Source organism: Zootoca vivipara, chromosome 15, assembly GCF_963506605.1.
Source record: "Zootoca vivipara chromosome 15, rZooViv1.1, whole genome shotgun sequence".
Classification (NCBI taxonomy): domain Eukaryota; kingdom Metazoa; phylum Chordata; class Lepidosauria; order Squamata; family Lacertidae; genus Zootoca; species Zootoca vivipara.
Genome location: NC_083290.1, coordinates 25264623 through 25277095, shown reverse-complemented (window position 1 = coordinate 25277095; position 12473 = coordinate 25264623). Strand labels below are relative to the sequence as shown.

At 46.7% G+C, this 12473-nt stretch overlaps 1 protein-coding gene across 2 annotated transcripts in view; it reads right to left on the bottom strand.

The window, feature by feature from the left end:
- Window positions 1-285: 285 nt before the first annotated feature.
- Window positions 286-12473, bottom strand: part of USP2 (ubiquitin specific peptidase 2) — a 57210-nt gene continuing 45022 nt past the window's right edge. For both annotated transcript variants that reach the window (XM_035139390.2, XM_035139400.2), the window contains 10 exons: window positions 9668-9791; window positions 7693-7804; window positions 6740-6850; window positions 6071-6135; window positions 4242-4345; window positions 3730-3810; window positions 2802-2880; window positions 1901-2008; window positions 1215-1335; window positions 286-505 (listed from right to left, as the gene is read on the bottom strand). In XM_035139390.2, the coding sequence (XP_034995281.1) occupies window positions 418-505; window positions 1215-1335; window positions 1901-2008; window positions 2802-2880; window positions 3730-3810; window positions 4242-4345; window positions 6071-6135; window positions 6740-6850; window positions 7693-7804; window positions 9668-9791 (993 nt within the window). In that variant the 3' untranslated portion in view covers window positions 286-417. The remainder of the gene's footprint in view (window positions 506-1214; window positions 1336-1900; window positions 2009-2801; window positions 2881-3729; window positions 3811-4241; window positions 4346-6070; window positions 6136-6739; window positions 6851-7692; window positions 7805-9667; window positions 9792-12473) is intronic.

Here is a 12473-nt window from a genome sequence, read left to right as displayed (position 1 = left end):
AAACCACCCCTGACAACACTAGGGGAGTGATGGAGCTGTGGGGGGGTGCCCCTGGCCCTCCATTTCCGGCGTTCTCTCCCCGGCGTCCGTGAGGCTGAAGGGCACGCTACTCTTCGATGACAGCCCTGGAGCAGGAGAAAGGCCTTCCCGTAAAAGTCGGCAGCTTTAGTCAATGCTTTATTAGGACTTTCTTTCTCCCCCTTTTTTGTTTGGTTTTGGGTTGTTTTTTTTTAAGAAAAAAAAAACGAAACAAAAAAACACACCCCGGCTTAAAAATTCCCTGGAGTCACCATTGTCCTGGGTTCTGTCCCTCCCTCCTTTTTTTCTTTTCCTTTTTTTTTTTCATCAGAGAGCTGATGCTTGGCTCTCTTCCTTTTTTCCTCAATGGTTTGTGGTGGAGGGGAGGGCATGTGGAAGCTACATGCGCGAAGACGGGCTGGCCAGCTCGTAGAAAAGCAGGTAGGCGTCGCTGCTCCGGACGTGGCTTGAGGAGAGCGGTGTCACGCTGTAGGGGGAAAGAGGAGAAAGCAGTTAGGGGGCTGAGGTCTGGCACTGGGGTGAGGTGGGGTGGAACATCAGGGAATGTATATAATAAAAGAATGTAAAGGAGGGCTCTGCTAGACCAAGGAACATCGAGTCCAGCATCCCGTTTTCCAGCATGGGCAACTCCCCGTTTATGCGGGGACTATGTTCCGAGGCACCACGCGCTTAAGTGAAATTGCAAAAATTGGGAACACCATTGAGAAAGCCTGCAAATGCCCTCTAAACCTCTGGAAACCCTTGGAAAACCCTTAAAAACAAAACAAAAAACATCTGCCCACCAAACTCCACCACAATCGCTTCTCCAGAGACCTCAAAGGCTTGTGCAAAGGCTCCTGGGATTGCCCTTGCAAATGTTTGTAGGACTGCTAGATGCTACTTTTGCATCGTTTTTTGCCATTTTTGTGCTCCTTTTCATGCCACTTCCGGGTTTGTGGCGATGGGCATGTGTGCATAAGAAGCATATGCTCTACCACTAAGCATGGATGTCCAGCGGCGGTGGGGGTGAGGAAGAACCATAATGCTTGGATTCCCAGTTTTCACTTTTTTGTAAAAAAAGAGAATGTTTCTAGCATTTGTAGAACCTAAGATTTGAGATACAGGTGCTGCTAATTTCCTGCGGGCCCCCATGTGAAAGCTGCAGCCCCATTCCAATAGAGAAGTCCTAGATATACCGTGAGTCATTGAAGGCATGCCACTCTCCGGACACAGGGTTTTTGCAGTATGCTGTGTAGTGACCTCCCATTGTGGTCCCGCTGTGATTGGAGACGGCGTACAGGTTGTAAATAGCATGATCTGCAGGGTGAGAACAAAACAGACACACACAGCGTCACTTTTATGTTCTGTGCTCTACACATTACTTATCAGTGTGTAAATAGGGGAAGAAACACAGGCACCAGGACTTCATGAATGACATAGGCAAACCCTGGTGAAATTTTGCTTTAGTCTTATTTAAACACCTGTTAAACCAGTTTCAAACTAGCTTCATTTTATAGCGTACATAAAATGCTGCTCATTGAGCGCAACAATAAAGATTTGATTTATAGTGTATACAAGAGCACTAAGAACTGCTTTGCTAGAATGGACCAAAGTCTTTCTAGTCCACACTTCTGCTTTGAACAGCTACTGCCAAGCCTTTGGATGATTTCACACAGGGCATGGTGGTGATGGCTATCTTGTTTGTCTCCAGCATCTGGCACTAGGAGATGGACTGCCCTTGTATATGGAGGTTCCATTTAGCTGCACTTGATAATGTAAAGTCATATTGTTGACGCAACCTTCCCACCTGCAGTGCCCACTTGCCCCTCTCAGGCTCCTCTCACCCATTCTAGTTCCTGCAGGGGGGGGGGGAAACACTCACTGCAGTTTTGGGATGCAAATTCCCTCAGGTCCAAGTCCTTGAGTGGGAAATTAACGAACGTGGTGAGCTTGCTGGATCGCATCCTTGCTTCAGAGAAACGCTTCAGGTCTGGGATAGGAAGTTAAGGAAGAAGAGCAAACGAACTAACAGGACAGATATATTATGGGAGAGAAAGGAGACTATTGGGCAACTTGTCCGACCCATTTCTCATTGTTGAAGGGTCTGGGCTCCCTGGAAGCTCTCTGCTGAGGCGACCTGCTACCCGTGGAAAATGGGCTACTCTATTGTGCATAATCAGGCCTGTGCGTGTGCCTTACTGTATTAAAGTTCTAACAAAGCTGGACTCTGTGACCTACACTGCCATTCCAATCAAGTGCATTTGCTTAGTTTTGAATTTATTCCAGTCCTGTTATTCTGAGTGCTTAAAAATTTAATGGCACATTTTTATCCTGCTCTTGTTCCAAGTTGCTCAGGGTGGTGTACACGGTTCGCTTCCTCTCACAACAACCCTGCGAGGTAGGTTAAGGGGGTGGAGAGAGACTTGCAAAGGTTACACAAGAAGCCTCCCAGCCAACTGGGCATTCGAACCTGGGTGCCCTCATTTGACACATCCAACAAACTGGATTTCAAGTTACAGGAAGCAGCACTGGAACTCCATCCGCCTTCACCACCCCAGCTCAAACTTCCTTGCTCATAGTTTGTGGCTAGCATGAGGGCTAGAATCTTGCACATTTAAAATCAAAACATTAAAAGCTGGTATCTTGAGATGCTGAATTCTATGCCCAATACAAACCCCCTGTGTGATGTTATTGCAGAACAGTTACCACCCCCACCTGTGATTCACTTGCCGTCTATAAGCTCTCTAGAATAAGGACACAGCCACAGGGAAGGGAAAGGATACGCAACACTAAAATCTTTGGGAACCTCTGGATGCTGAATTTTTTCATGCATTTTGTTCTGGCTTTGCAGCGGCAGCAGGTCTGAAAAATAAAGGGAATCCTGATTAGTGGGAAGATATCATTAGAGTGCTGTGACACGGGGAAGCGGCTGGGCTAGCTCCTCTTCCTCTCCATCCTGGTGGCCAGGGCTCCTACCCCTTGAGGTAGCAGCTGCCTGCAATCCAGTCCACCTACGCCTATATGCGCACAGGAGTGCAGTAGCACCACTAGGAAACATTATCAACAAGTCTGGGGGCACCAATGGCCACCAAGAGCTAGGGAGAAAGGGAGAGATAAAGAGCAGCAAATGCTGGCTGGATTTGCTTGGAGTAGGTGGCAGGATTCATTCAGTTTGCCTTTTAAAGAAAACCTACCAAATTTGCACTGCCTTAGCCAGTAAATGAAAAACACGCAAAAACCCCACAGTTGCTGCTCAAAATTCACACTGAATTTTTGTGATGCAGTTCTCTAATCAAAAATTGTGTACAAAGGTGCATATATTAGTGAAAATAATGTACAAACCCACGTAAGGTTCAGGGAAACTGCATATACAGTGGTGCCTTGACTTACAAATTTAATCCGTTCCGAAGGCACCTTCATAGGTCGAAAAATTTGTAAGTCGAAAAGCGCCACTGGAAACGCGATTTCCCATAGGAATGCATTGGAAACGGAAAAATTCATAAGTCGAAGCAACCCCATCTAAAAATTTGTAAGTCGAAAAAACCCTATCTAAAACCGCTGCGGTTTACGTTCCGATATCGAGAAATTCGTAAGTGTGCGGCCATTTGCCCCATTCGTAAGTCGAAAAATTCGGTTGTCAAGTCATTCGTAAGTCGAGGTACCACTGTATTGGGAGAAATGCCAACAAAAAGGCACATGAATATCCCTTACTGGTTTCTCATCTCCGTCTAGGATGTCCTCCTTGGTGAAGAGATACATGCAGTCAATCAAGTTCACCTCCCCGTAGTTCTTCTGCAAAAAGAGGAAGACACACCAAAGAGGTGGAAGTTAAGAGCATTCCGCCAGAGCTGGCATGCTGGGGATCGGGAAGGGTGGGGGTGCAGGAGACAAAACAGCACCAAGGTGAAATTCCATAGAGAATGGAGTAAGTTTGTAGAATATGCAAGAAAGAACTATAATGGAATGAAAACGTTGGCGGTAATGAGTTAAATTCTTCATTGTTGATTATCAAGAATAGTTGAAATACGCGAGAAGTGAGAACTAATATACCTGTTGGTGGGGTGGGGGGAAGTCCGAGCTGGAGACAGCTATGTATTGTTTGGACTAATATGTAATGTATAAGTTGCTGAAAATGGAAAATCAATAAAAATTTATTGGTCAAAAAAAAAAAAAAAAAAAACAGCACCAAGGTGGCCAGGAAGCAATGGAGAGCACATGGTTACCTTAGCAATGGGTAGTGAAAGGTCCCAGAAGGGATCAAAGGCTGTTGAGCAGTAGCCACACTCACTGCACGTCAGAGAACTCTTGAGTTGCCCAACGAAGAGATCTGAAGAGGCAAAAAGTTGGGGGAAATGAAGAGCACTGTTATTGGCTGGACCAATCAGCAAAGGCTATCCAAACACTCAACCTCTTTCCTAAACTAGACTGGGCAACTGGTAGCCTGAATGCTACACCTGTCCCAGAATCCCATTCTGCATGGCACTTGGCATCTCTACCAACCCATCTGCCTTACTCACAGCAGACGACTGGTATTCTGTGTTGGCCTCTGGGTGGAATCTTGCTAGTCATGTGACAGAGTGAGGCCATTGCCTCAGGAGGCAGATGCTAAGGGGTAGGGAGAGCTGTGTGTGTCAAAGGGCCTGTTCTGCTCGCCTGCCTGCCAAGCTATCCTGCTGCCTTCTGGGAGCGATAGAGGTCCACATCCTGTTGCCAGTTCCAAAGTAAGATTTAACTGCCAGCCTGGCAGAGGCACCACCTAGTCCTTCGCCTCAGGCAGAAAAATATCTTGGATCTGCCTGGCGGCTCATCTGTGGCAGGTGGAATCCAAATTTATGGGGTTCCATTTTGCACTTCAGATGCCATCCTGGGGAGAGGCTTCTCCCACATGCCTCTTGAAGGCTGAGGTTTTGATCCAGCCTCCCCAATTAGCTTTAATGACTCAGAAAGCCTTCTGGACTCTATGATGGACCATCAAAGCCTTCTCAACTCCTGGGCCTGAATCAGGTCACCTTATCTTTCTATACAAGGACTTCTCAAGCTGCTCTGATAAAACAGCCCCACTAAGCCAAATCACTATGGATCAAGATGAAACCGTAAAGCCAGCCTTTGTTCTCTGTGTGCAAATTTTAAGTAACCACATCAAGGCTCAATTTTGTGCAAAACTGTACTTGAAAGGGCCTCTTAAGGGACAAATTAGATGCTGAGTACAGTTAAACTATCTCACTTTCAACATTTGAAACGCAAATGTGTGTGAGAGCGAGCGAGAGAGGGTGATTGCTGTGAGATCATTTTCTAAAAATTTGGCACAAAATGAAGCTTTCCTCTTAGGCTAAGATCAGCTTCACTGGAATGGGAGAAGGGCAGGTAAATTTACGTGATTGCAGTGAAGGTGGAAGGGTTAACTCCCCACTCCCTGCTACATGCCATCTCCTGTGGCCTGCTATCTAAGGCCACATCTGCACCAGACATTTAAAGCAGCATCATTCGTTAATGGTGCCGAGAGTTGTCAGGAGACCAATTTCTGCCCCAGAGAGCTACAACTTCCAGAGTTGTTTAACCATCGACCTCTCCTCCTGGGCAACTCTTGGAATTATAGCTCTGCAAACAGATCAGCGGCCTCCTAACAACGCTCAAAACCCTCAACAAGCTACAGTTCCCAGGATTCTCTGGGGAAGCCAAGGCTGCTTAAAGTGGCAGGACGGCGCTTTGAATACATGGTGCAGATATGTGGCATAAGATCTAAAAATAATTTGAAATGTTAACTGAAATCACACACACACACAATGCTTGGCGCTGTGGGAAATCTGCTGAGTCATGGAATGCCAGGATAAGGCTCATGTCTCATTCAGAATTCTGAGCTGAAATCACTACCACCTGTACCTGGGATCTTGATGCCTTCTCCTAACTCCCAATTCATCCTGTGGTGGCTATGGAGTCTCAAGGGCTGCACTTTAAATCAAAGGTGAGGAACCTTTTGGCCCTTCAGATGCTGGGAGCTGCTGCTGGAGGGCCACAGGTCCCCCACTGCACTGCTCTCCTGGCAAAGACTTACCCCCAATCCGGCTGTCTTCTCTTGCCAGGTATTTCATCCACATCTGCCTGCCCTTTTCATCATCTCTGCAAAAAAGGAGATAGAAAAAGTCTATCCAAGGCTCTTCCAGGGTCAAAGGGAACTCACGAGAGAGACTGCAGGGGTGTGTGGAGCTCTGGATTACAACTGGGGAAGCTTAGATCCCCAAAGCTTATGGGGTGATCTTGGGTTAGTCACATTTGGGAGGTATGGGGGCAACTGTGTATCTTAAAGCATAATTTCATCCTGCTCTTTGGCAAAAACAAACAAACAGCCAACTGTCCATAATAAGACATTCCCTGCCTTCAAGCTTACTATCTAATAGGCACAACACAAAATGAAAAAAGGGATTGCGATGGAGAAAAAGAAAAGAAAAGCCAGGCACTATATCCTAGTTACAATTTCTCATTTTTCCAATCTGAAGCTCCGTCTGCCACATTTTCCACATCAGTTGGCAGCTTTTATTTTTTTAAGCCCTTTTGCATGTAGTTTTGACCAACATATACATTTCTGCAAGCAACTTTCCCTAATAAAATACCGTACTTTTCCGTGCATAAGACTAGGTGCATAAGACCAGTGCCACCCGCAATCCAATGCCCCCCCCTTCTCTGCCTGGTCTTCCCAGTTCCTTCACACTCTACTGCGACTCACGTGAGATGGTCTAGGCTGTCTTGGTTGCCTTTGGGCCTCACCAGCACTCGGTTCACCTCACTGTGGAGCCCATCAAGGAGAAACCGCAGGAACTCCTGTGCGTCTTGCTGGCTGCAAAGAAGAGAAAGGTAAGCATTAACTAATCCCCATCAGAGATGCAGGTAAGGTCTTCTAGACAGGATCACGAGAGCTGGAAACTTAACCCCCACTTGGCTAGTCAGCGTCCTAGCCAGCTTCTGAGACAAAATTCAGGGCAAACTGAGGCCTTTTGCGGGAAGAACTGGTGGGCGCAGGCGGGGTTAAATGCCATGGTTCCTAAGGTTGTGATCCTACCTTGCAAACATCCTTTCACATCAGATGACACTAGCTATGTTTGCACTGAAGCAATTCCTATTACGGTAAATGAATCTTACTTTAACTCTGCATCACATTATTTTGGGTGGGTGGGTATAAAGGAGCCCAAAGCTCGGTGCAAGCTAAAAGCATATTTGAGGTTGGTTTTTCTTTTTGCAGGTGTATTCTGCAACATGCCATTGACACGTTAATTAGCAGTCAATTTATACTGGAACTTCTGCACATCATTCCACTTTATTATTTAATGGTTTCCCCAACGCTGATGAATTATTGCCACTTGAAAGGGTGGTCTTGCGCTACAGCACAATAAAAAGTAGGAACATTTGTGGTAGGTCCCAGGATTTCAGCCAGAAGTAATGGGACATGCACCAATTGGAAATGAACCAGGATAGCCGCTCGACAACCTTTGCAGGCGCAGACAGTATTGAAAGTGGGATTATGTATAACTACCCTGATACCATCATGTGCACAAAGCATCACAAATGCACAATAAAAAGGACCAGAGGGGCTACATCTGGAGACAACTAACTAACCAACCCACTGCCCCCCAACAAATAATTTTGTCCATTGGAAAATGAGCAGGTGGAAACATTTCTTACTTGTAACCAACAAAGCGGGGCGCGTATCTTTGAATCTGTGTCTTGAATTCAGAAGGACTCACGGATTCATTGGGGGATGATGTCCATAATGCCTGGATGAGCTTGGCAAACTCTGGACAGTGGAGGGGGGAGGTGGGGGCAGAAAGAGAGAAAATACTTGAAGGTTAGGCTCGTCAGGGAAGGGCAATGGCTTTGCCATGGAATCTATTTCACAAAGTGTTATCTAAAAGACTCTAAAGTCTAATCTGAACAACTACGCCAACAACAATTTCCCTATGCCAAAATTGGATGGACAATTCCAGCTGGGAGTGTGAAAACAGAGGTAGGTGGTGAATTGGAAAAAACAACAACCCCAAGAGGTCATAAAATATGGCTAAGTGTTTCCCAAGTAGTGCAGTACTATAGTTGCAATGATATGGAGAGACAGTGTGATGTAGTGGTTAGAGGGCTGGGAGACCAGGGTTCAAATCCCCACTCGACCATGAACTTGATTGGGTGACCTTGGGCAAGTTGCTGCCTCTCTCAGCCCAGCCTACCTGGCAGGATTGTTGCGGGGATTAAATGGAGAGTGAGAGGGAGGGAGCTCCTTGGAGAAAAAGGCTGGGATATAAATGCAATATATTATAAATAATTATATTTAGGCTGCCTCCGGACTAATTTGCAGAAGAGAATCAAGTGCACGCTGGAAATTTAGGTTTGCACAATTAAAGTGGATTAAAATGGTCTCTCTCTCTCTTGCTCAAGTGCAACGAATTCACTTTGTAAAAAAAAGGTTCAGACTGTTTGCTGTTTGGAAGGTGAGAGGGGAAAGCGTGAGATGAACAAATGACTCATGGGAAGATGTATAAACACCCTACAAACAAATCAGGATGTGGGACAAAGGCTCATTGGCATATACCACCTGTAATCCTGCAAACAAATTAGAGCGAATGCGTAATACAGTCAGGATATAGTCTAACGTCTGTGTAAGCTTTGTGCAAGCAAATCAGGATGACTGGCCAGTAAATAGGTCAGGGGTCCCCAGACTTACCGGGCTTCGGGCCGGTGCCCGCCGCGCCGACCGCGCGGCGGGCCGGAGGGCAAGGGAGCGCGCGCGCAGTGGGCCAGAGGGCGGGGGAGTGCGTGCCCGTGCGCATGCGCACACGCACGGAAAAAAATAGCCGAAAATCGCTTGTGCGCATGTGTATGGGCCTCCCCCAACCCGGAAGTGCATCGGAAATGACTTCTTCTGGGTCGGGAGAGGCCCATACGCATGCGCACAAAGGATTTTCGGCGATTTTTTGCCGATTTTGAAGATCGCCGCCGCGCCGCGCGCCGTAAGAGCGGGCGGTGGCAGCGGGCGGCGGGGGTCGTCGCGGGCCGGATTGGGAGGCCAATTGGGCCGCATCCGGCCCGGGGGCCGTAGTTTGGGGACCCCTGAAATAGGTCATCTGGGAGGAGCCCATAGATAAATGGAGGTCCACCAAGCTCACTACTGTCTACTCTGGTTGGCAGCAGCTCTCCTGGGTCTCAGATGGAGATCCCACATTAGGGAGAAATACCCCCCCCCCGTCAGATGCCTGGCTGTTCACCCCCATTTTGGCACTCCTTGGCAGGCAGGAAATGCATTCAGGAGAGTCGTCAAGCCCACCATACACGACTGGAGTTTATCTCCTGCTGCAGAGGAGACAGAAAAACAAAGAGGGTAAAACCGAAACCCAGAAAAGCCATTTAGCATTTCCTCAGAGTTCCCTATTATTGTATTTCTGTATCGTTTTGAGGCATGCTTCTCTTTTTGCTCAGCTGTGGAGGAAGCACTGAATTTCTTTCTGCCTCAAAAACCCACCCACCCTTTTGCCCCTGGGAAAGACCCTGGTTTGAAACTTCTGGGGAGAGAGCAGCTGCCAGTCAGTGTCAACAATATGGAGCCGAGCGGACCAAGGGCCAAATTGGTATAAGGCTGCTCGCCCTGTGTGTGAAGTGTCGCAGTCCTTACCAGCCATGAGGGCCATCTGCATGCGGCTTTTGTTGTTCAGGTCGTGGACGTACTGGTTCTGCAAACAGTAATCTCGGAGCTCTTTGGTGTTGCTCAGACACTGCAGGATTGAGTTCATAAAACACTACAGGAGGCAAACAAATGAACATGCATGGAGTGTAAGGACAGACAAATAGGTCAACTTTCTTTTCCTTTCCCCCTTTTCTAATTTCAAATTCAGCTGGCCACATTTCTGCATCAGATCGTGATCCCCACATTTCATAAATATCTGTCCGCATTTTAGTGCCCATTCATCCTAATTTGCACACTCTGGTATGCAATTTTGCCTACTATACACATATTTGCAAGCGATTTTCCGTACTAAGAACTTTATTTAGCTATGTAAAACATTTATGTATCTTGCCGTTCATCACCAAGAGCTCTGTTAGGCAGCTAACAGAAACAAGACCATAAATTACACCCTTTTAACATTTTGCTTGCAATTTTACAAGCCAAAGCACCAAAACAGCAGGCAGGAAATGACATAATCCAGCAGCAGTAAGAACCATAAGAAAATACAAGAGAATGTTCAAATCAGGTCAGTAAAGGAACCCCAGCCGTTTGCAGTCTAAATGCTTTCCCCAAAAGGGAAGGGTTCATTTTTTTCTTTTTTCTTTTAAAGCATATACAAAGAAGCCATTAAAGAGATGGTGGGAGAGATGAGCTTGCTTCCCTGGGAGGGAGTTCCCAAGCATAGATAATGCATGTTTTATGATTGCTGAAGCTCCCTTGGGGCCAGGGTTCTTTTAATGGCTGAAAATCATGCTACAAATAATTTCATATAATTCTCTTGAGTCTTTTTTTTGTGTGTGATGTGTGTGTCTTTCAACCAAGATTCCTCCTTCTGGGGTAAGGAGATACAAATCTGCATTGCTTTTAAATGCAAATCGCATCAGCTGTCTCGGGTGAGGCTGAGCTGGTCATTAACCAGACTGATAACTTAATTCTTCCTCCCTCCACCTGCTGTGATCCTGGCTAATAAAAACCCTCTTCTGCAGGTGCTGTTTGAATGGGAAAGAAAGCTATCATCTGTCCTAGTGGGTGGATTCTCTCTGCTGCTTCCAACGTAGCAAACAGCAGCTTCAGATTTCTGACACTTCTGTTTCTAGTGTATCTGAAGAAGTGTGCATGCACATGAAAGCTCATACCAAAATATAAACTTAGTTGGTCTTTAAGGTGCTACTGAAGGAATTTTTTTATTTTGCTTCGACTCAGACCAACACGGCTACCTACCAGCAGCTTCAGATGAGGTGTTTTCCCCCCAGGACTGCAGCGGGGGGCGGGGGCGGGGAAGGGTTAAAACTTCCCTCCATGCCTGCTGCGATTCTGTTATCAGTCAGCCTTGCCCCTCTGTCCCGTCCTCTACCATCACCACCCACCCTGAGTTTGAGGCCAGCACCAAAATCTGTATAAGTCCATCTGTACTAAGATATCTGTGATCACATCTACACCATACTGTACATTAAAAGCACATGGCTTCCCCCAAAGACTCTTGGGAACAATAGTTTCTTAAGGGTGCTATAACCCTCAGAGGGGTAAACTACAGATCCCAAGATTCTCTGTTCAAGTGTCATAAATATGTGCATATAGTGTGGGTGTCTGAGATGGCGAGGCTGTGGAATAAAAACATCCGTGTAAGACAGGCCCTTATATTTCCAAATGGGCCTTAACAGTTATCACTTTACCTAAATGTGACTAGGGATCTGATAGTGAGGTGGCTGCATTTTTAATGTCCTGCTCCTAGTTTTATTAACAGGGAACATTTTCAAAAACACATTTATTGTCATTTGACGTTGCGCTTTCACACATCATGTGAACTGCCTTGAGAAGAATGTTCTTCCTGAAAGGCTCAGGTGTGGAAACCTATCAGATGGGTAAACCTCAGCCGCTCAGGCCCAAACTATAATAATAATAATAATAATAATAATAATAATAATAATAATAATATTTATACCCCGCCCATCTGGCTGGGTTTCCATAGCCACTCTGGGTGGCTTCCAACAGAAAAACAAAACAAAACAATCTATTAAACATTAAAAGCCTCCCTAAACAGGGCTGCCTTCAGATGTCTTCTAAAAATCTGGTAACTGTTTTTCTCTTTGACATCTGATGGGAGGGCATTCCACAGGGCAGGCGCCACCACTGAGAAGGAGGGAACTGCCAGAAGGGCCTTGGTACTGGATCTCAGTGTCCGGGCAGACAGGGGTGGAGACGCTCCTTCAGGTATACTGGACCGAAGCCATTTAGGGCTTTGAACTAGGCCTTGTGAGGTTAAATGCTCCTCTGAATTTAACATGTAGGTGTTTGCGCCTGCACTTAAAACAACTCTAAACAAGCATTGCATGTGAAACCTAAAAGAGCATTTAATTTCATGAGTATGGGCCTGAGCAGTTGAGGCTTCCTGAGACCGTTGCAAAAAGGCCCTTTAGAAGGGCAGGGGATTCCCACCACAACTATCAGCAAAGGGGAACTGAGGGACAAACAGCGGTGGAAAGAGCTGTCGAAATTTCCTGCGTTGGCGGGGTACCCACCCACCGGGCATGGAGAAGTGCCACACCACTAATCCAGCCGTGACCGTCAGGCTGCTGTGGCTCAGCTGGCGTTGTGTGTGCACGGCTTTCCCACATACTATGTTCTCATTACAGTGCCAGAGGCAATGTGGCCTCTGAACGCCTGTTGCTGGGGCTCCCGTCTTGGGAACAGCGCTGTTGCGCTCAGGCCCTGCTTGTGGGCTTTGCATCAAAGCATCTGGCTGGCCATTGTGAGA